Raw genomic sequence first — 20,010 nt, 5'->3', positions numbered from 1 at the left:
TGATTTGTACCATGAGCATCTCTTCGGAATCTTAAATATACTTTCGCGATATCCATACAAGGGGTAACCGATCGAGCGAAATTGGCCGATCGTAGTGTCCATAACGGTTGGCAAGGAATGCTTTGTCCTATTGGTTACACGGAATTGTGACATAAACAGCCATCTTCTCGGCAGCCTAAGAACCTGAAATACGGCAACTTCAATAAGACCATACGAACACAATAACTCGCACAACATCCTATATCCACGCCGCACTGCCCGCTAGCCCATACGTATATTAGATTCATGGATGCTTCCTAAGCTTGAGGTCAAACTATGGTGTCAGGACAATATGCACCAATTCTTAGCAGGTATCTCCAGAAAGCTCATGAACTCTATGAGCGTCCAGACAGGAATCATGGCGATATTTCAAAGATCTCAGGCATAAGCGGCGAGGCTCAAGTAAAAGTGAGAGGGCCGGCTGCAGGCCACGAAGAAACACAAAATTTTGACGAAAATGACACCGACCCTACAGCGAATGCCATGACACAGCTCCTCGCCAGGCAAGCTCACGCAACAATTACACTACACAAGCATTTGGCCCTCAATTATAACGAGTGTCAAGTCGATGAAGAACTTCTCAAGAAAAGGGTAGCGGACTTGATATCTATCTCATCGTCCAAATTCTACGCCTACCGCTACGATCTTCTTCCTCCTGTATGGCGCCAGATATATACAGACGCTTGTGTACTAGAATCTTTCCAAACCCTCCTGCGTCCTCTTTCCACGGGCGAGAACCCTTCGGAACAGGTCCTAGATGCAACTGTGGAGAAGCTCGATAGGGCGCTCATCACAGCTGGTGGTGGAGGACAAAACGAATGGCTTGAGAAGACATTGTCGTCGCTTGAAGAGGCTTGGATAGCTAGTGAGCAGAAAGAGAGGCCATTCAAACGCCAGAGGCATTACGAATCACCTCAACGGGAGTTCTCGAGTCGTGAACCTTATGGACGACCAAAGCTCATGCCTGAGAGGGAGTGTCCGCGGCACTCCGGGTGGACAATGCCACAGTTCGAGGATTACATGAACAGCAACGAGGGCGAGCCTCGTCCCGTTGTCTTCACAGATGCAATTGGAGACTGGCCGGCCCTCACGGGTCGACCCTGGAAATATCCCGAATACCTGTTGTCTAAAACTTTTGGGGGAAGACGTCTCGTGCCAGTTGAACTTGGACGAAGCTACGTCGACGACGGTTGGGGACAAGACTTGATACCGTTCCATGAATTTCTTAGTCGTTTTGTTGAAAAAGAATCTTCTGTGGCCGACAAAACTGGCTATCTCGCTCAGCACAACCTCTTCCAGCAAATTCCAGCTCTGCGCAATGACATCTGTATCCCAGATTTTTGCTGGGTTGATGTTCCACCTCATCCTACAACCCCGTCTCTGAATCAACCACCCGTCGACATGCCTCAGCTCAACGCCTGGTTCGGTCCCGCCCGTACTATCACGCCTCTTCATACAGATGGCTATCATAATTTGCTTTGTCAAGTTGTTGGCACAAAGTACATCCGGCTGTATCCTCCGCGTGCTACATCTGCGATGCGACCCAGAGCACCCGAGCATGGTGTCGACATGAGCAACACAAGTGAGTTGGACGTGGGCGTCCTAGAAGGGTGGGATGATAGGCCCGAGGATATGGATGGGGAAGACTTGGATTCGATGAAGAGGGAACTTGAAGGCACCGAATACTGGGAGTGTATACTAGAACCGGGACATACACTAGTCATTCCAATCGGATGGTGGCACTATGTAAGGAGTTTAAGCGTGAGCTTCAGTGTAAGTTTTTGGTGGAACACATGAGCTTCTATCATGAAATATACTCCTCAGACTCCAATTATCTTCCTATGCTTTAGGTGATGCTAGCAGTAAGCTCGAGATACAGCTCTTTATAGTGGAATGGCGCAAGATGATGCATTTTTGTTTTATTGCCTGTACCTATAGAAAGGAATCACCTATGCATAAGCTACCATGGATATTTGCATGAGTCTCGAAGTCAGTATATCATCACCTCTCTATCCAGCTGTTGAAGCATCATCTATACTCTCGCCAACCCCTTGGGCTTCTCTCCGGGCTTTGGCGCCCGCTTTCAATGTCTCCCACTTCTCTCGATACTTATCCAGAACCTTTTGCATTTTACGGTTGTCTTTCTCAAGCCGCTCCATCTGTTTCAAGGCAGCAGTGAGTTGCTCTTCCATCTCTTGATTTTTGCGTCGCAAGTTTTCATCTGCTACCTTGCTTGGGTGAGGGGAGGCAGAGGGAGATCCAGGACGCATAAGGCGATAGCTTTCAGCAAGAGCCATGGCCGAGTTCTGGGCACTGGCTTCGAATGCATGAAGACGCTTGGTTAACTTGTCAAGCATATCTTTAAGAGATTTGTTTTCAGTATATAATTCCTCGATAGTGTTGTTTAATTCTCTGTCAGTGCTGGCACGGCCAATGCGACGTTTGGCTCCAGGTGATAAAGAGGGTGCCTCCCGGGCATCAACAAAGTCGTCATCATCTTCATCGGGGACATCAAGAAGGTCGCTGTGAGACGAAGCCCCGAGACGCCTCTTTTCCTTTTCGGCAAAACTCAAAATATTCGCATAAGACATGGTGTGACCAGTACTGGGTACGACATAGAAAGAATCGGTCGGTCCATGTCCCTCTCTTGCCAAAGTCTTCAATGTTGCCTGCGAGTATATCTTGCTGATGTCTGGCTCTGGAACCTTGGATGGGGGAACCTTAAGGTGACTACGCTTGGGGGACATTTCTGGAGAATCTTGGGGTTCTGAGATGGAGGATTCTTCTTGGATCAAAGGCAGCCCAGCAAAGGCCAAAGGCGCCGAAATCTTGTTCATGATACTTCCGAAAGCGTTGTAGAATCGTGTGTATCCGCCATCGTCACTAGCGACCACGGAAGATGCAGTATCAGACCGTGGGGAAGATGAGCCCTTGCCATGGCTATCGGAGCGTGTAGTCGCAAGGGCAGGAGGAACCCATGTTGGTTTACCGGATCGATGGTCAATAATATTTTGCATCTTGGCTTTTGTTCCCCGAGAATGGCTTGCCGCATCGAGATTGCCTGGAGCCTGGTCGTTGCTAACACTCGGCGCAAGAGGCTGGCCTCGATATTTTGACGGGATACCTCGAGCATTAGCCAAGTTACTGGCAATGGATGAAGACATTTCGCGGTGGGCATATCGCCTCTGAGTAGGAGGAGCTATTTTCTTGGACGCCGGAGAATCATTCTTGTTTTCTTTCTTGTCGTGCGCATTCTGTGAGGGGATGTTGGTCTTATCGGACGAGTCCTTCTCACCGACATCGGCATCGTCAACTTGGGGAGTAGGCGCTGTAGGTCGTTTGAGGATATCTGCGATTTTTCGATGGTGCTCTTCCAAAAGTTTGAGGGTTCGGAGAGCTTCGATGCTTGAGGTCGACCTAGCGGCGTTGGCAAACTCGCCGGCAGCTTGAGTATGTTCAGTGATTGCGACTGTGCTGTCTGACGACTGATGGGCTACGCCTGCAGCGCGCACGTGGTCGTGAGCTTTCACAAGCGGCGACGAGTCCATATTTCCATGGGCGGATTGCAGGAGTTTGTGGTTTTGCGAAGGTTGTATGTTTGCTACTGTACCTAGGTTAGTACTTGAAAGAGCCGATATTGAGGGATGTGATGTGGAACGTGACAAGGTCAAATGTGGAGTTAGAGAGGTAACAGACCAGTCAAGTTACTTCCTAATCTCGCTGCGTCGAGGAGACTGTGTATATTGTTAGAATAATGGACGGTACAGAGTAAATTAATCGAGATTAGAGGAACGTCTTGACATTAGCGTAAAGTATCAAGACAGAGTTCAAACATGAATAGAACCCGGTATAAGAGACATTTTCTCATAGTTCATGAATCGACAAGTGTTTGTAGTAGTTGACTATCCGTATGTCATTCACTTTTTAACAGAATCATGTATTCATATACCAAGCCTATCGGTGATCACTTTAGCATTTGGCGGGGTTAAATTGCTTAATTTAGTACCCAGGTCGGTACCTGTAGACAGTGATCGGGAATTTCATGACGACACCTCATTGTCAGGCTTTTGCTGTGGAGAAGCTGTGAAACATACATGGCTTTGCTCGCATTTCTTGGTAAATATGAGATGAACCAGGTGTCATCAGAGCTTGGTGCTGCAGGACTCCGCATTTTGCTCGGGTTCTATGCAAGTCAATGCATAAACACTACCTCTGATAAACTTGACTGATTCAAACGATGACTCCATCAACATTGAGAACGGTACTCACTCACTAGTAACCTTTTGGAAGCAACCCAAACTCCATAATAAAAGTACAGTAATGTTTCAAAGAAGTTGCGCAACTGGGATGTGAGCTTATACTGTCGACACTCTACCACACTGGTAATGCCACCTCAAGGGCTCGGGCCGATCGATGGCCCCGGGGAGAAAGGGCTGTTTTTAACGTTATCCGTACTCCGTATCTTAGTAGATAGATCGGGGATAAATTGCAGTGACCGTGTAAAAATCTACGTTACTTATCTTAGTACCCCGAACAAACTCGACCTCCTTTATCACTACCTACCTCCTCCTGTAAATGGATGTTTATGAATAAGTAGGTACCCAGCTATTAGGTACTAACCTTAGTAGTTACACGGACATCTTACACTGGATACTCGATGGGATTCCCTTGCTGCGCCACGCAATCTAGTCCACGTTTATTATTTGGTGAGAACTTCAGCAAGGATCAGTACGAATATCCATCTCATCAACTGCAGGTACCATGATTGGTTCGCAAAGCGGCCCCAGCGCAGGGGGTTTATACGCGGGTTTGGTTTGTCGGTTCCAACTTGGAGCTTACACTGGAGTGAGGAGGTACACGAACCGAAAGAAGACAATTTTGCGCTGACGACCAGGGCCATCGCAGACTAGGTAGGTACCTAATTATCCCTTTTCCAAAATAGACACGGTTAAATACCCTACTATTGTATATCCTATTACTCTAAAGGTCACAAATTGGAAATAATGCATGATGTTGAAGTTGGATGCTTTACCAATTGAGTGAGGAATTCTACAGAAACCAAATCAAGCACTTGGCCCAACTTGGCGTGGCCCAGGACCTCCAGGTCGCCCGTAGTCTGGCCTGTCACGATTCACCATCATTTGAGCTAGAACAAACCAACGACGTCAACTCTTTTATCCTTGCTGGCTTCTTCCTTCTCTTGATCCCAACTACAAGACCTTACGACCTCTCGATCTATATTTTTGACCTTTATCGCCTATCAAAGATTAGGGCGGTCTATTATTCTCCGCATAGTTTCCCCTTCTTCTCCTTCTCTTCTTGTTGGACATTCTACACCAGCGTCATACAACTTTCTTACAAGCTCTATTTTACCGTCATAGCATCTGTTTCTCAGGGATCGCCGCTGCAACAAACACATCGACAATACGAGTACCTAAACATTAGCGAAACTCTTTCTCCCATTATATTCGATATCAAACGGCCAGTCCCGTCGGCGCGCGACGACCGACTGCGACTGCGACTGCGACAATGACAACAACCTTGGACAACAGCAGTAACTCCGGTCTGAATAAGCTGTTGCCCAAGTCAATATCGTCCAAGCGCCTCCGAAGAAAACAAGATCGGGAAGCGGCAGGGCTTTCGCTCGACGATTCTAGTGTCTTTGCCCATTCGCAATCCAGTCGCGAAACTCTAGAAAGCGACGGCACCCGCTCTGGGCATATTGGGGGTGACGAGGATGAGGGTACGAGCCAAGGCCATCGGTCCTACGAATCTGATGGAAACGACTCGTGAGTTTTAAACTTTATTATCTCTTTCCCTTTTACCCTAGCTCCATATTCGGTTTTTTTCTTCCTTCTTGTCTTTCGTCATTGCCTCGATTCTGATGACGATGATTGTCCTGATCCGGCTTGTTTTGTCTACCTATGCTTGTTGCGCGGGAACAGCTACGAGGCCGAGACCCCTCGGTTGGGTGTTCTGCGACATCCATGCTTAATTAAGATGACACCAAAAGGAGACACAGATGAATCGTATCACACTAAAAAGATACAAGATCAAAGCTCCACTAGGCGCTTCATCTTTGTTGGTTGTCGTCTGTTTTCTCTCTGTTTTGGTAGTCTCTTTCGGTCGGTTTTCTTTCGTCTCCTCTCTCTTTGGCAATCATCTCATCGCGCTCAGCTGGCTTGGCCTGGTTCATCTGCCGTCTTCCCCGTGTCCACCTCCCTATCAAACTCCACTTATTCATGCTACCGTCTGTGCTCTGTCAACCTGATCAATCTAACTGGAATCATCGTCACTGCTTACTAGGTCCAACTCTCGACATCCACCACCTTTCTCGACACATCCTTCCCAAATCGGTCATTTGACCACAAATTCTGCAGTTATACAAACAAATTATCTACCGGAATCTCAGCTGTCAGCTTCGGATCACGACTCCAACAGCAGTACATCAAAGTCGTCCACGTTTCCACCAACGGCTCTCGATTCGGTCGACTTCAAGGATCCCCGGATTGGCCGGAGTAAGACGGGCTTGCTTCCCCCTCAAAGTTCCACTCGACGCTCTCCTTCGCCAGGTGGTAGATTGAAGGACATTTTTAAACCCAAGAAGAGTTCTGGAAACAGCTCAAGTCCTGAACGTCGACCAGTGAGCGAACCCCTCGAGACTCACGACGAACAACATCCCATCATATCGGTGGACCCTGAATTTACGCAGAGATTCCCTGTCCTCGAGCCACCAGCTGCAGCCAAAGTTGCTTCGCCCGAACGGCGAGCGAGAGTCCAGCCAAAGGTTGACACGAATATTCCTCCACGAACCCCTCCGAGTGGTGACAAGCCGGCCCCTGTTATAGTAAACACTCCACCTACACCTACCGAGTTCGCCAACCGATCCGGCCAGTCGTCTCCTGAGCGGAAATCCTTCTGGGGTAGTCCGACAAGTAGCTCGGGTGCAAATGGCCGACCTTCCTCGCAAAGTATGAGCGCGAACAGAAGGAGCCGATCCAATTCACAAAACATCGGCCCCAGCAAACTCTCTCACATTGTCTCCGCCCCGTTGACGCCGACCCCAGAAAGTGGTGAGGCGACACCAAACGCAAACTCGAACCCTTCAGGTGGCTTCTTTTCTTCTATGATATCGGCTGCTCAGAACGCTGCCAACACATTAAGTAACACCAGTCTAAATATTGGTGGAAACAAGGGTCGAAGCGTATCCCAGAATATCCAGGAACAGTCCGAACCAGACGACGCGAAAGACGACGCCGAACCTACTCCCACTACAGCAGAGATGGCAGACAAGAAGGAAAGTAACAGAAAGTCTGCGGTGTCTACAATTGGGGCTGGCGAGTTAAGTCTCAGCCAACTTGGGCTCGCCGAAGCACCCAGCCTTGTTGCATCCCCGGTCAATGCCAGGTTCCCTGATGTGGACACACGCGCTCGGTCTGAATCGGCCCCCGTTGATTCCCCCATCAGTCCTGTAGACTTTGCTCCGGACGAGTCGTCAAGCCGCCCTCGTTCACTATACGAGCCTGTGAGCCGCGAACGCACTCCTCCGCCATCCGACTACACGAACAAGGAGAATGGTGTGCAACGAACGTCCAGCATCCGGAGTGCTCTGCGACAAAATCACAGGAAACGCGGAAGCTCAGTCACTACTGGCACCACCATAGGTGCTGCGATCGCTGCTGCCAATAATTCATTGGCGCATCCCAACTTGAGCGCTCCTAAACTTACAGGATTTGCCATTGCCAGTAAAAAGCGGAATCGCGACTTCCATGATTTGTTCAAGAGTGTTCCAGACGATGACTATCTTATTGAGGACTATAGCTGTGCTTTACAAAGAGAGATTCTAGCGCACGGACGGCTTTATGTCTCAGAGGGCCATCTCTGCTTCAGTAGCAATATTTTTGGTTGGACCACAACCCTTGTCATGAGCTTTGATGAGATAGTGTCTGTCGAGAAGCGAAGTACCGCGCTTCTATTCAAAAACGGACTCATGATTTCAACATTACATGCCAAACATATCTTTGCCAGTTTCACCAGCCGGGATGCTACGTATGATTTGATCGTCAATATCTGGAAATTGGGCCATCCTACCTTGAAAAGTACACTCAACGGTGTGAGGCTTGAGGGCACTGGTGGTGATAAAACAGAAAAGGTAGATGCCGAGCCCGCTGCTGAAGATGAGGTGCAGGGGGGCTCAGAAACAGACGATGATAGCGATGAGGAGGAGGAATACTACGACGAGGATGTTCACGAAGAGATGCACAATGCCAGCGTAGCTGCCGAAGCCAACGGTGCTGATGCCGATGTTGAGAAGACTGCATCAAGGAAAGCATCGGGAGCAGCGCTTCCAAGCGGGCCTGTTCCTGAAGAGGCATCGGCTGGATCTGGAGGGGCTACAGATTTTCCAGGTCCAGCAACGCATGCACCCACTGACTGTGGTGATTCGGCGTCGCATTACGACAGAATCGTCGGGGACGATATCATCCCAGCACCTCTCGGCAAGGTTTACAACCTAATGTTTGGCCCGGCGTCTGTTACCTTTATGTCTAACTGGCTATCGGGGGAGCAGAAGTGTTTGGACTTACAAATGGAAGACAAGAAGGGCCTGACCCTTGACAACAGAACTCGAACATTCTCATACATCAAGCCGCTGTATGGATCAATTGGACCAAAACAAACCAAGACCATTACCTCGGAGACGATAGAGACTCTTGATCTAGAGAAATCTGTCAATCTCACATGTTCGACTCAGACGCCAGATGTGCCAAGCGGAAACGTGTTTGCTGTGAAAACCAGATACTGCCTCTCCTGGGCTGAGAACAATGCCACTAGGGTGCAGATGAACTGTACAATCGAATGGTCTGGCAAGAGTTGGCTGAAAGGTAACTAAAACTTCTGTTCAGTTTTCCAAAGCAAATGCTAATATGATTTATTTAGGTCCAATCGAGAAAGGTGCCACTGATGGCCAGACCACCTACGGCAAGGATTTATTTGCAGCTATCAAGGCTGCGGTGTCATCCAAGCCACAGGGAACGACGCCCCAAGGCCCAGGATCTAAGGGAGGGAAGAAGAAGGGCAAGAAGGCTAAGCAGTCGCAGTCGAACACTGGCGTTGTCGAGACCAACGCCGCACCCAAGCGCCCTGTCCAGGCGGACTGGGGTGTTTTGGAACCAGTGAGGGGAATTCTGGAGCCTATTGGCGATATAATTCAACCTCTTCTTACTGGCAACGTTATGTATGGGCTCTTGGTAGGCTTACTAGTTGCCACGTGGTTTGGTTTCGGCTTCAGCCCCAGCCGAAACGCTTCTTACGGTCACGAACTTGGGGGCATTTACCGTCCTGATAGGATTGCGGCGTACGAAGAGATGTGGCGACGGGAGGACAGCGAGCTCTGGGATTGGTTAGAAGAGCGTGTCGGAATGGATCGTCTGCACAACGATAATGCTGGTGTGCGAAAGAGAGCCATGGAGCCAAAGACAGTGGAAGAGAACTTGCGTGCAACTCGCATGGGCGAGAGGGAAGTGAAAGAGGCGATCCGAGTCACCGAGGAAAAGTTACGCGTACTGAAGGGAGTTATGGAGAAGAAAAGCAAACCTAACAGGTCGGCTACTGACGAAGCAGGGTCGCAGGAACTATAGAAATTGTTTATATGTACAGATATAGCATAGCCTTACTGGAGCAATCAGCGAGCTCCGTTGTTCTTTTGTCAATAACTTTTGTATAAAAAAATATCGTGCGGATTATAAGGACAAATGGAGTGCTTCTGGTGAGAAACCAAGTGGTAATGTGTCGGCAAGTTGTTACACAACGCCTGGTGTGAGTACTCAAGCAGTTCATGGAAGCATGCGCTCATCAAGGCCCCGAATGTGATTGATTGGTGGCTGGTAAGCTTTGTGCAGTCCAATAGTATTTTTGTTGATGGATGTTCCTGCATGTCAGGTAGAATGCGGACGGAGGTGAATCGTGCCGATGGGTATAATCATAATCATCATCATAGTTCGGTTATGATACATGATAGGCAGTTTCAAAAGAAAGTCAAATACAAAATTGAATCCATCGATACCTTCAGCTGCCTATCTCTAGATAGGTACTGCAGAAGCACAGTTGTTCGATTTCACAGAGCTTACCCTATAGACTGGCATACGCAGACAGGCAGGATTCGTACCGCAATTGCATCGATTGCTCAAGAAGGGAAATTGATAGGTTACCTGTTACCAACACCAATATACCTGTCCTGGAATAAATCATGGTCTGATAATGTCTTTGAGGAGATAGCCTGCTGAGGTAAGACGTGCCGGTGTGACGCAACTCACTGGCCGGAGACTTTGTAACAAACCAAAGTCGATCAACATTACAAGGAACGGAACCTAGATCAAGAAGCATGCACGACTTGAAGAAGAAGAAGAAGACTAGAGGATCAAAGGCAAGACACCAAGAGAACCGTTGTCGTCATTAGCATTGATGTTATGGTTATCTGCCTCCCTCTCTGTACGATTGATTGCCTTGGGGGCCAGAAGCTGTGTCCGCCTCGCTGCCTACCTCCTAAGCCACCCGGACCAACTAGCAGGGATAAGCAAGGAATCGAGGTGGGGGATGGGACCCATGGATTGTGGTTTTACTGATGCAGCACTTCCATTCTGAGTGAGCTGTGCGAGGCTGATGGCAAGTCTGATTTCTGCTCCAGTTGACCACTTTCTTTCTTACTGCACTGACCGGCATCTCTCAATAGAAGGACGTTTTAGTCAAGCCAGCACAGCCTCTGAAAGAGAGAAAGAAAGAACTCTCAATGCAACTCGGCTATTTCGAAACTTCATTTGCAGTTCCCAGACTGTATCGTATCGCCTTATGTAGGTACCTACCTATCTGCCCACGAAGACGTGACTTATTACTTGCATGGTATGGGTCCAATCCAATCCAACCCCATTCATTCATTCGACCTCCACAATCACGTCCCTTCCGAGCCGCAAGCTCCAAGCTCCGTCCCAAGTCCTAGTCCTAGCCCAGGCCTCGAGTCCTACACCCTCCCGTCTTATTCGCTCTAGGAAAGCATCTCCACGAGCTGCCTCCCGTTCTTTGATTCATCTCTCACTGGTATTATAACAAAAGACGAGAAGAAAAAGACCATAACAACCATGTCTGGTGTATAACGCTCAATCCTTCTCGGGACTGCTGTACTTGTTATCTGATCTGCTCCCATTTCGTTCCACCTCTACTCTATGGTGCCTACTTGAAATTCTTAAGGTTGATTCCATCGGTAGCAGTGCAGAGAAACCCAACCTGACCTTCAAACCCCTACCCCATTGGCAGAATCTGGGGGCATCTTGATAAAGCATCAGGTTCTATTTTTATTCTTATTTACCAAAGCCCAAAATGGATTCAAAAACTCGTCTATCAGTGGACAGTATAAATCCTAGCCCAGGATCTTCAGCCCTACGGCGACTTGCTCGAAGTCCGAGTCATCGAATAAGTCTGAGGCGATTCAGTATCGACTCATCCTCCTCTTCTGCTTCGTCTGTTGTGTCATACGACAGTGAAGCATCCTCAAGTTGCGTGTAAGAGACGAACTTTCCTTTCACCATATTGTCAAATTCAACTCCCGGCTCATTGGCAAACAGGACCCGCGATACCTCGAGTGACGACTGTGCTCTTCATCGATTCATCGTCTGGGCTGCCGTCAAGCGAAATGCATGCGACAAACTGACTCCCCAGGAGAAGCTGGAGTGTCCCATGTTGCGATGCCGCAAGCGATTTGCCAACCACGAACTCATGCTCCAGCATTTATACTCATGCAGCTGGCTATCCTCGAGTGAGTATTGGTGCTACGACTGCGGAAAATCCGAGCGTTTCAACGACTCCAAATGCAAACGGTGCCTAGGACATCCTTCTAGGAGAAGAAAGATATTGTCCATGGCAAAGAGCTTCTTCAACTCTCTCGGCCACAAGTCCAAGCACTCAACCCTGCCGGATTTCGATCTCGACCTCGACCTCGGTGACCCTGAGGCACCACCTAGCTATGATCTGGCGGTGGCTCCGAATGAACTTGAGCTCCCTTCAAACGAAATTCACGAGATAGGCTCCAGTGGTCTAGCTCTCCATTCTATTATAGAGGATGATCATGAGAACGAGGCAGAACCCGATTTGGCCCCCATGCCCACTCCATACATCTCATTGTTGCCTATCCAAAATCGGGCCCTGCCTAATCACCCCGCAGAACTCGAATCAGATGCAGCTCCCGGGGAGCCCTTCGAATTCATGTTCCCGCCAGGCACAGTTCATCCGGTAAGCCTCACAGACACTGGCTGCAACACGAATTTGGGAAGGCCCACCCTTCAACTTCACACAACAGGTCTGGAAGAGTATCGGCGAGAACAAAAGAGGCGGAGTAAGGGCCAAGTGGCACCCAGCACCTCAGTTCGGTCGACAGCCAGTACAAACTCAACTTCGAGCACAAACACCACAGACACTACCTTTAGCAAAGAGAGCTACAACATCTCCCCCATCTCAACATACTCCGATCAATGGGCAAGTGCGCCAGTGTTTGGCTCAGACATCCGTTTATCTGAGAATGGCTTTGAAAGCCCAGGAGGCCTCCTCAGGGCAAACTCGTTCGCCATATCTCGCAAGGCGCCCGCGGCTAAGGGCTGGGAGTCGTTGGACAAAAAGGCAGACTCGTCTTATGACTCCCACCCGCGCGAGTGCCCCACAGACTTCCCATTGATGGGTGCCTTGCCTTCTGACAACACCTTTCGTGACCCTCTTGCTCTTGTCCAGCCCGTCTTTACTTTGAATGACTCTTCGCTTCCCGCCGACTTCGATCTTGCGTCGAACCTCGCCCTTACCAATGACCATGCGGTCATGTCACCACCAATGAATTCCACTCTGCCACAACCAACATCCAGCTCATATCACAATCCTCGATCTCTAATCAGCACAATATGGAGTACTCTCAAGTTGCATGTCGCCGATTCGATGAGCAAACTCGACCATATTACCAAAAATCCTCTTGTCACACAGCTCAAAAGCTTATCCGCCGAGACGATAGCTGCAAATGGCCTCCGAATTCTTGCAAATATCATTGAAGGCCGACAACCCACTGTTCCCATAGACATTTTGTGTTTTGTTCATCTGGGCTACTGCTTCTCCCTCATTGCCCACGAACAAGATGCTACAAATCGATCTGCGGAACTATTCTGCCAGGCAATGTCATACAGCACTTCATTTCCCCGAGATGATCGTCGAATGTATATACAGACTGTAAAAGCTCTCTGGAAACCAGCTGCGATATCTGATGCCGATGTTGTCAACATTGTGCGAGCCAAGACGTCCTCTTCTATGTCACGCTCGTTGAGTCTCAAGGGGAAAGAACACGAATTTTCAAACATGCACCAGTCTGATGCCGACTCACTGGTATTTTCTGCAAAATACTTCCTGGATCAACTGGAGCTCGCTACCTTGAATGTCGTTGATGACGCTGTCATCCATACCTCTCAGCTATATATGGAGCATTTCACCATGGGCATGCATATAGATTCACAACAAGCAAGCCTCACTCTCAAAGACAAGTTTCAGTTTTACAGCCATTACGGTCACTTTGCAACAGCCCTGAACAATCTTATACAGCGCGTTAATTCCGAATTCTTATCAGCTCGGCGTCTGGAACTTCATTTGATTGAGATTGGGAAGGTAAGTTCAAATATGTCGGTTAACGAGTTCCTAAACGGCTAAACAATTTGGTCCAGATGTCGTTACCTTCGCACGTCTATTTTGATGGCTACATACGCTATGTGAGGAATCAGATGGACCCTCTGTATTTCAAAAATGCTACTAGAGGGAATCTCCGGTCTGCATATCATAGTCATGGTGTCGAGCTGATAAAGACGATAATGATCCCACCCCTGCAGCCGATGAATACCCAGCAGGTTCAAGACAACGAATTACCAAACGGATTACCAGATAGTGTGATGAAGTATGCTTTTGATGAAGATCTTGACTTCTTCAATAATCCGACGGCATCAGAAACCTTCGATTTTGGCGAGAATCTTCCGTTTGATGCCGGACAGCCTCTCGACTATGTGGGTTTGTCTAGCAGTATAAACACTAGCACGTTGAACCCTCAACCACTTCCTACACCTGCAGACACCAGCTCGGTGCAGGCAACGCCAACAGCAGCGAACTCGCCACCTACGCCGGCTCCGACTGCATTCTCGGCTTCCACGGCGAAGATAAAGTCGGATACAGGATGTACTCTATGCAACTACACTCCAAAGGGAGATCCTCGATGGTTTAGTTGCAGCCTATCCAAGCACATGAGATTGCAGCACTCAACAAAGCCTCCAATAATCTACCGTTGCCAATATCCTGGATGCACAAGCCAGTACAAAAACAGACCAGACAATTTGCGGCAACATCAAATTGAGAAGGGCCATTTCACAGATGGCCAAGATAGCGGGAAGCGGTCGAACAAGAGGAGGAAAGTCGAGTAATGAGATGATATCAGGCAGCGGACTGCCAACAGTCGCACCCAAGCGGACACTAGGAAGGTGTTGTGTCGGTTCTATGGAGTGGTCTTTGTGTTTCCAGCCCCCTCATTATCTTTATTACCAATTATAGACAAAACGGCGTTTAGGTGGTTGATGACACTGGAGTACTTGTTTGAATTGAAAGATACCACCAGGGGTATTGTAATGTGTCGGGTCCTGCCAATTTTTGTTTGTCTATGGCTCCAGAACGTTTGAATACAAATATATCCACGGCCATTGTCCAACACAAAGCTTTATATTGAGATCAAGGCAACGCAAGACCTTAGAGAACCCTCTTCCCAGGATTTACTAACGTAGGCAGACGTGGTTTACAGTGGATCCGGGACCTCTTGGTAATAAGAAAATTATAGTTCCAACCTTTCCTCGTTGATACACTCAGTACGTATCTACCAATACCAATTTAGAGCGAAGTAGATTAGTAGGCAATCAAATTGAGTAAAGATATTCCTGGATATGGTGAAGCTATGGCTGAATCAAGGCCTGACACGTCAATCATTGACGGACTGTTCCCGTTCCTCAGGGTATCAGAAAAATTGCCCGCTGGAAGCACAAGAGACGAAATTAATGGGTCGCTTTATTCCCCTTAGATCATAGCTCTTAGACTATTTATTTTGTAACCTAAGATCTAGGAGGTTATTTTTTCTGCTACCCCCTAGCCGTTTTCGACTAAACGTGTTCTGAACTGGAACGGAACTCCTGACCAGCGAAAGTTTCCTATCTGCACCGAAGTTATTGGCAGGACAGAATTGAGGGAAGATGAGACATATCACGTGGTGAGGAACAAATGCCACAGACGAGTCAAGTGTTTGGAACTGATAAGATAAAACAATGGTAGTTGATAACAATGGTTCAGTGATTAATCGTCCATTTTATATTGGTAGGTGGGCATGACTGATGGATGAAAAGACATGGCAGCCGCCATTATGTATGACTCCATACATCTGAAACTTAATTAACAAAGGGCAACGTGAAGATTGTCGTCAACGTCTTTTAAGATAAAGTCGCTTATTTCTTTTAAACGTAGAGTTCTACTCTGTAATCACCGTTGCATTACAACGGCTACCCCCTGACTTGCGTGGCCAGTTGAGTCTCGGTAATTTCAGTAATACTCTAATCACAATTTCGGTCACTAAATCCAAGTCTGTCTCAGAAATAAGAGTCTCGGCAATCATACATTGCATCCAGGTAGATATCCCAGCTCAGAATTCATACCATCTTCCGGTTCTCAAGGACCCTGAGAACCTAGAGAATGCAAGACAAACAGGGTTATAATAAGTTCCCTGTCAAAATACTCTGAGACTTTAGATTTCACAACGATGAAGGCAATCCAAGATACTAATGTAACAGCGCCTCTATTATTTATCAATTCATGCCAGTTACCCGATAGTGATCGATACAGGGACTAGAGGCCTAGCGCCACGCTGCAAGATCCCCCACAGTTCCAGAGGGAAACATTTGACAGCCCCAGATTGAAAGAAACAAGAACACACGCCTTACCAATCCTGTACCAGCCTGCGCCTGATTCTACGCATGCGCCTGCGTCTGCACCTTCCACTGCCACGTCCACGGCTATTGCCTCTGCCACTCCCTCCATTCTAGCCTTCCCATTCCCCTCTTCACTCCCATCCTCCTGCTTTTGCATCCGCATCCCATCCATTCCCCCCATCTCATCTGTGACTCGATTTTTGACAGTTTTTCCGACTCAAGAGCTCGTGCTAACGTAAAAATCTTTCCAAACAACAAGCCCAGACACGGACAGTGCATTACAGTACGCTGCGGGACAGTGCCGTAGCTCGTGATAGAGGAGGCGTCGGGTGTCTGTCCGTCCATTTTGTTCTACTGCACTGCACTGCATTGCACTGCACCCATTCGGCTTTTGCTCTTGCCCTCCCACTTCTTTTTCTTCTTTTTTTTCTGCTCACTCTCGTCGCACCTCCCCTCTCACTCAGTCACTCACGCACGTCTGTCTGTCTCCTTCCCCCGGGTTCTCGTTTTCCCTTCGCCCCTCCCCTGCCAATTTTAACCCCCCCCCATTTGTCCAAGCTAGGTCTCGATCACGCCAGGCAAACAGGCAGGCAGACGCAACGCGGGCCAAATTTTTTCCCATCCCCATAATTCTGTCCACGCCTCTGCAGAACCCGCGACTCCACGCCTCCTCCTCCCCCAAGTCCAGCCCAACCCAGCTTCATTATCGACACCCCCAAAGATCCTGGGTCCCAGGGTTTGCTTCATACACACGCTCCGCAATCTGAACTACACTGCACCGCACACCACCGCGCTCCGCTCCGTATCAGCAGCACCTCGTGCCCGGCGATATCAACGTCACGGCGGCATCGTTCGTCCTTTGCTCTCCGTCACCGCCACCGGCCACCGTCACGGCCTTCGGCTTCGGCAACGGGGCCACGACATCTACACGAGAAGCGTGACGACGGACCACGACAGCCTCACCAAGAGTTGGCGAGAGTCACGTAACCAAGTCTGCCATTATACAATCAACTCGATTATCCAAATCACGTCACGTCACGTCGCATCGCACCCTACTTCGCTCGCCCTTCGCTGCCAAACCGCAACAACAACAGTTCCGGCCTATCCATTAGCCTCTGTTTCTTCAATTGCTTTCGCGTTTGTACCTTCGCGTTTATAGTCCGGCCCATTTGCCGGGGCCTGACCAGACGACATGTCGAGTCTGCGTCCGGGATCTAATAACCATACTGGCCTCAACTTCCCCCAGGCCAGTATTCGCCGCAACCCATATCCGCCTCCCCATCCGGGTCAGCAGAGCAAACAATCACCCGCGCCTCATTCCGCGTCTCCATATCAGGCTCAGGCATATCAGCCTCAGCAGCCGCCTACTGGATACCCTCAGCATCTATTTTCGAACCCCACGCATGTGAACGGTAGTCTTTCCAATGGCTCCTCACGCTCTTCAACCTCGCACATGCCAAATGCGGTACCAAACCCGCTCGATGTGTCTAATCCTCGAGGAGTACCGCAGTCACGCTCTCAGATGATGTTCCCTACCTTGCAACAGGTCGTGCCTAATCAGCTCCATCATCCTCAGCAGCAACAGCAGATGCATCCACAACATTTAAGCCATGCTTCTCACCCCCTCAACCAACCTCGGCAAACTCTCCATCAGCATCATGCTCAGCAATCTCCTCAGCAGCGGCCTCAATCTCAACAAGCTCAGCCAACACCAAAGCTTGGCCAGGTCCAGGTTAAGCCGCAGGCACCGTCACCCCCCCTGCCTCAGCAGTCTAGCCAACAGACCCAGTCGCACCAGCAGCAGTTGCAGCAATTTCAACAACATCAACAGCAGCATCACCTGCAACAGCAGCAGCAGTTGCAGCAACAGCAACAGCAACAGCAGCAGCATCAGCAACAACTTCAGCAGCAGCAGCAGCAGCAGCAGCAACAACAACAACAACAACAACAACAGCTACAGCAGCAACAACAACAACAACATCATCAGCAGCAAGTTCACCCACAACAACAACAGCAACATCAGCAGCAACAGGCTCAATTACATCCCCAGCAGCAGCAGCTCCGTACCCCCCAACAAGAGCAACAACAGCTCCAGCACGCACAGCAGCATGAACAGCCAAGAGCTCAGTCACATCAGCAGCCAGCGCCCCGTCAACAAAAGCAGCAGAAGCAGCGTGATCAACAAAGAGAGCAGCAGAGAGATCAACAAGCCCAGCAGCAGCAGCAGCAGCAGCAGCAACAACTCCAGCAGCAGCAACAACAACAACAAGCTCAGCAACAGGCACAGCAACAAGCTCAACAACAGGCACAACAGCAAGCCCAGCAGCAGCAACAGCAACAAGCTCAACAGCAGCCAAAGCAACAGCCTCTTCCTGCAGAGCCAATCCAGCAACCGGCGCAGGTGCAGCCACAACAGCAAAAACCAGATGCTGCTGGAGAAGAATCGATGGATATCGACAGTCATGCCAATGGCGAAGAGCCTGGAGGCTTGGATATGAAGTTGCTTGCCGACCCTAATTATATTCCCACACAGCCATTGGGCGAGATGATGTCTCCGCCCCCTGAGGGCGGGAGTTATCCAACTCTCGAGGCTGTACAAAAGGCCGTTCTTCGATACTGCACTTCTGTCGGTTATGCTATCGTCATTGGCCGTTCGAAAAAGACCGTGCCCGGATTGAAGAAGGTTCTTTTTGTTTGTGATCGTGCTGGTAAGCCACCAAGCCGTGTCAGTCCTGAGTGCCGAAAACGCAAGACTTCCTCTCGAAAATGCGATTGCCCATTCGGTTTCTTCGCTATCGAGCAACGAACTCAGTGGACGATTCGATATCGCCCAGACCCTTCTCATCTTCAACATAACCACGGTCCAAGCGAGAGCCCGTCGCACCACCCAGCTGCCCGCAAACTCGACAGCAAAATGGTCGCTGCCGTTAAGCAACTCAAGGAAAATGGTGAGTTTATCGACCACAGGAACCGATTCCATACTAACTGCAATGAGCAGGCGCTGGCGTCTCGGAGACGCTGCAGATACTGCAGACCGAGAACCCCGACTGTCACCTCCTGCCCCGTGATATTTACAACGCTCGCGCGGCTATTAACCGCAACCCTCAAAAGGTTGCCACAGGTCTTGCTGAGAACAGACCAGCCATATATAGTAAACCTCATCAGTCTCCCGAGGACCGCATACGCGCAGAGTTGAGGCGAGAAATTGCCAAGGCTCGTGAGGATATGCAAAAAATGGAAGAAGAAAAGGACAAAGAGATCAGTGAACTAAAAGAAAAGCTTGTGGAGAAAGAAGGTATCATTAAGAAGTTTGAGGAGTTCATCGACATTTGCAACGAGCGGGTTATGTTTCAACGTCAGCGACTTGCGGGAAGCAACGGCAATGGGGCAAACCAACCTCAAGTCTAAAGTCTCAATATGGGCGCATTGGTCGGTCCAGTGGCCTGCATCACGAGTATTTAGGAAATTGAAGATTGGATATTGGAGGATGATGAGGGCGTTTGAAAGGGCAATGTACTGCATTTGTGCTTACTGATGATTTGGCTTTGTGTTTCGTTCTTGACGGGTATGTATGGGTGGTATGTTACGTTTTGGAGCATGGCTTAAGATTACGATGCAACTTGCTTAACGCAGTTCGTGTGAACTGGTCTTTTTATAGCGGAAGACATGGTGAAGATATGGAATATACATTGTCATTTCTGATGTTGACTAGGCATTAAGTGTGAGTTGATCTGTATATCCTTGGAATCACAAACATACTCGAAGTGAACGTCCGTCAACTATGTGACAGGCACTTTCCAACTAAATCGGTATCGATACCGTACCTCAAGATCTAGTCATAAATGATATGATAAGTAGTGGACCCAAGAGGTTCAACATTAGCTTTACAAACGTTGAGTAACTCGTATCTTGAGATTTATTTAGTGTAACTCGTTGGATGCCCGGA

The 20,010-nt window shown here is 48.9% G+C and overlaps 4 protein-coding genes across 4 annotated transcripts; 3 read left to right on the top strand and 1 right to left on the bottom strand.

Annotated features, from left to right (window-relative positions):
* Nucleotides 1-315: 315 nt before the first annotated feature.
* On the top strand, nucleotides 316-1,836 carry FPOAC1_012052 (uncharacterized protein; the record flags this gene model as incomplete). The annotated part of the gene is made up of 1 exon (XM_044856415.1): nucleotides 316-1,836. The coding sequence occupies one exon, from the start codon at nucleotides 316-318 to the stop codon at nucleotides 1,834-1,836; it is 1,521 nt and encodes a 506-aa protein (XP_044703728.1).
* Nucleotides 1,837-2,048: 212 nt separating this feature from the next.
* Nucleotides 2,049-4,210, bottom strand: FPOAC1_012051 (uncharacterized protein; the record flags this gene model as incomplete). The annotated part of the gene is made up of 3 exons (XM_044856414.1): nucleotides 2,049-3,643; nucleotides 3,736-3,773; nucleotides 4,134-4,210. 3 exons carry the CDS (start codon nucleotides 4,208-4,210, stop codon nucleotides 2,049-2,051), a joined length of 1,710 nt encoding a protein of 569 aa, XP_044703727.1.
* Nucleotides 4,211-5,568: 1,358 nt separating this feature from the next.
* Nucleotides 5,569-9,677, top strand: FPOAC1_012050 (uncharacterized protein; the record flags this gene model as incomplete). The annotated part of the gene is made up of 3 exons (XM_044856413.1): nucleotides 5,569-5,828; nucleotides 6,346-8,921; nucleotides 8,977-9,677. 3 exons carry the CDS (start codon nucleotides 5,569-5,571, stop codon nucleotides 9,675-9,677), a joined length of 3,537 nt encoding a protein of 1,178 aa, XP_044703726.1.
* Nucleotides 9,678-11,409: 1,732 nt separating this feature from the next.
* FPOAC1_012049 (uncharacterized protein) lies at nucleotides 11,410-14,522 on the top strand (the record flags this gene model as incomplete). The annotated part of the gene is made up of 3 exons (XM_044856412.1): nucleotides 11,410-11,591; nucleotides 11,655-13,722; nucleotides 13,779-14,522. The coding sequence occupies 3 exons, from the start codon at nucleotides 11,410-11,412 to the stop codon at nucleotides 14,520-14,522; spliced, it is 2,994 nt and encodes a 997-aa protein (XP_044703725.1).
* Nucleotides 14,523-20,010: the final 5,488 nt, after the last annotated feature.

The sequence above is a fragment of the Fusarium poae genome, chromosome 4 (assembly GCF_019609905.1).
Source record: "Fusarium poae strain DAOMC 252244 chromosome 4, whole genome shotgun sequence".
NCBI classification, from domain to species: Eukaryota; Fungi; Ascomycota; class Sordariomycetes; order Hypocreales; family Nectriaceae; genus Fusarium; species Fusarium poae.
Note: the sequence above shows the minus strand (reverse complement) of the source record. Positions and strands in the feature narration are given on the sequence as shown.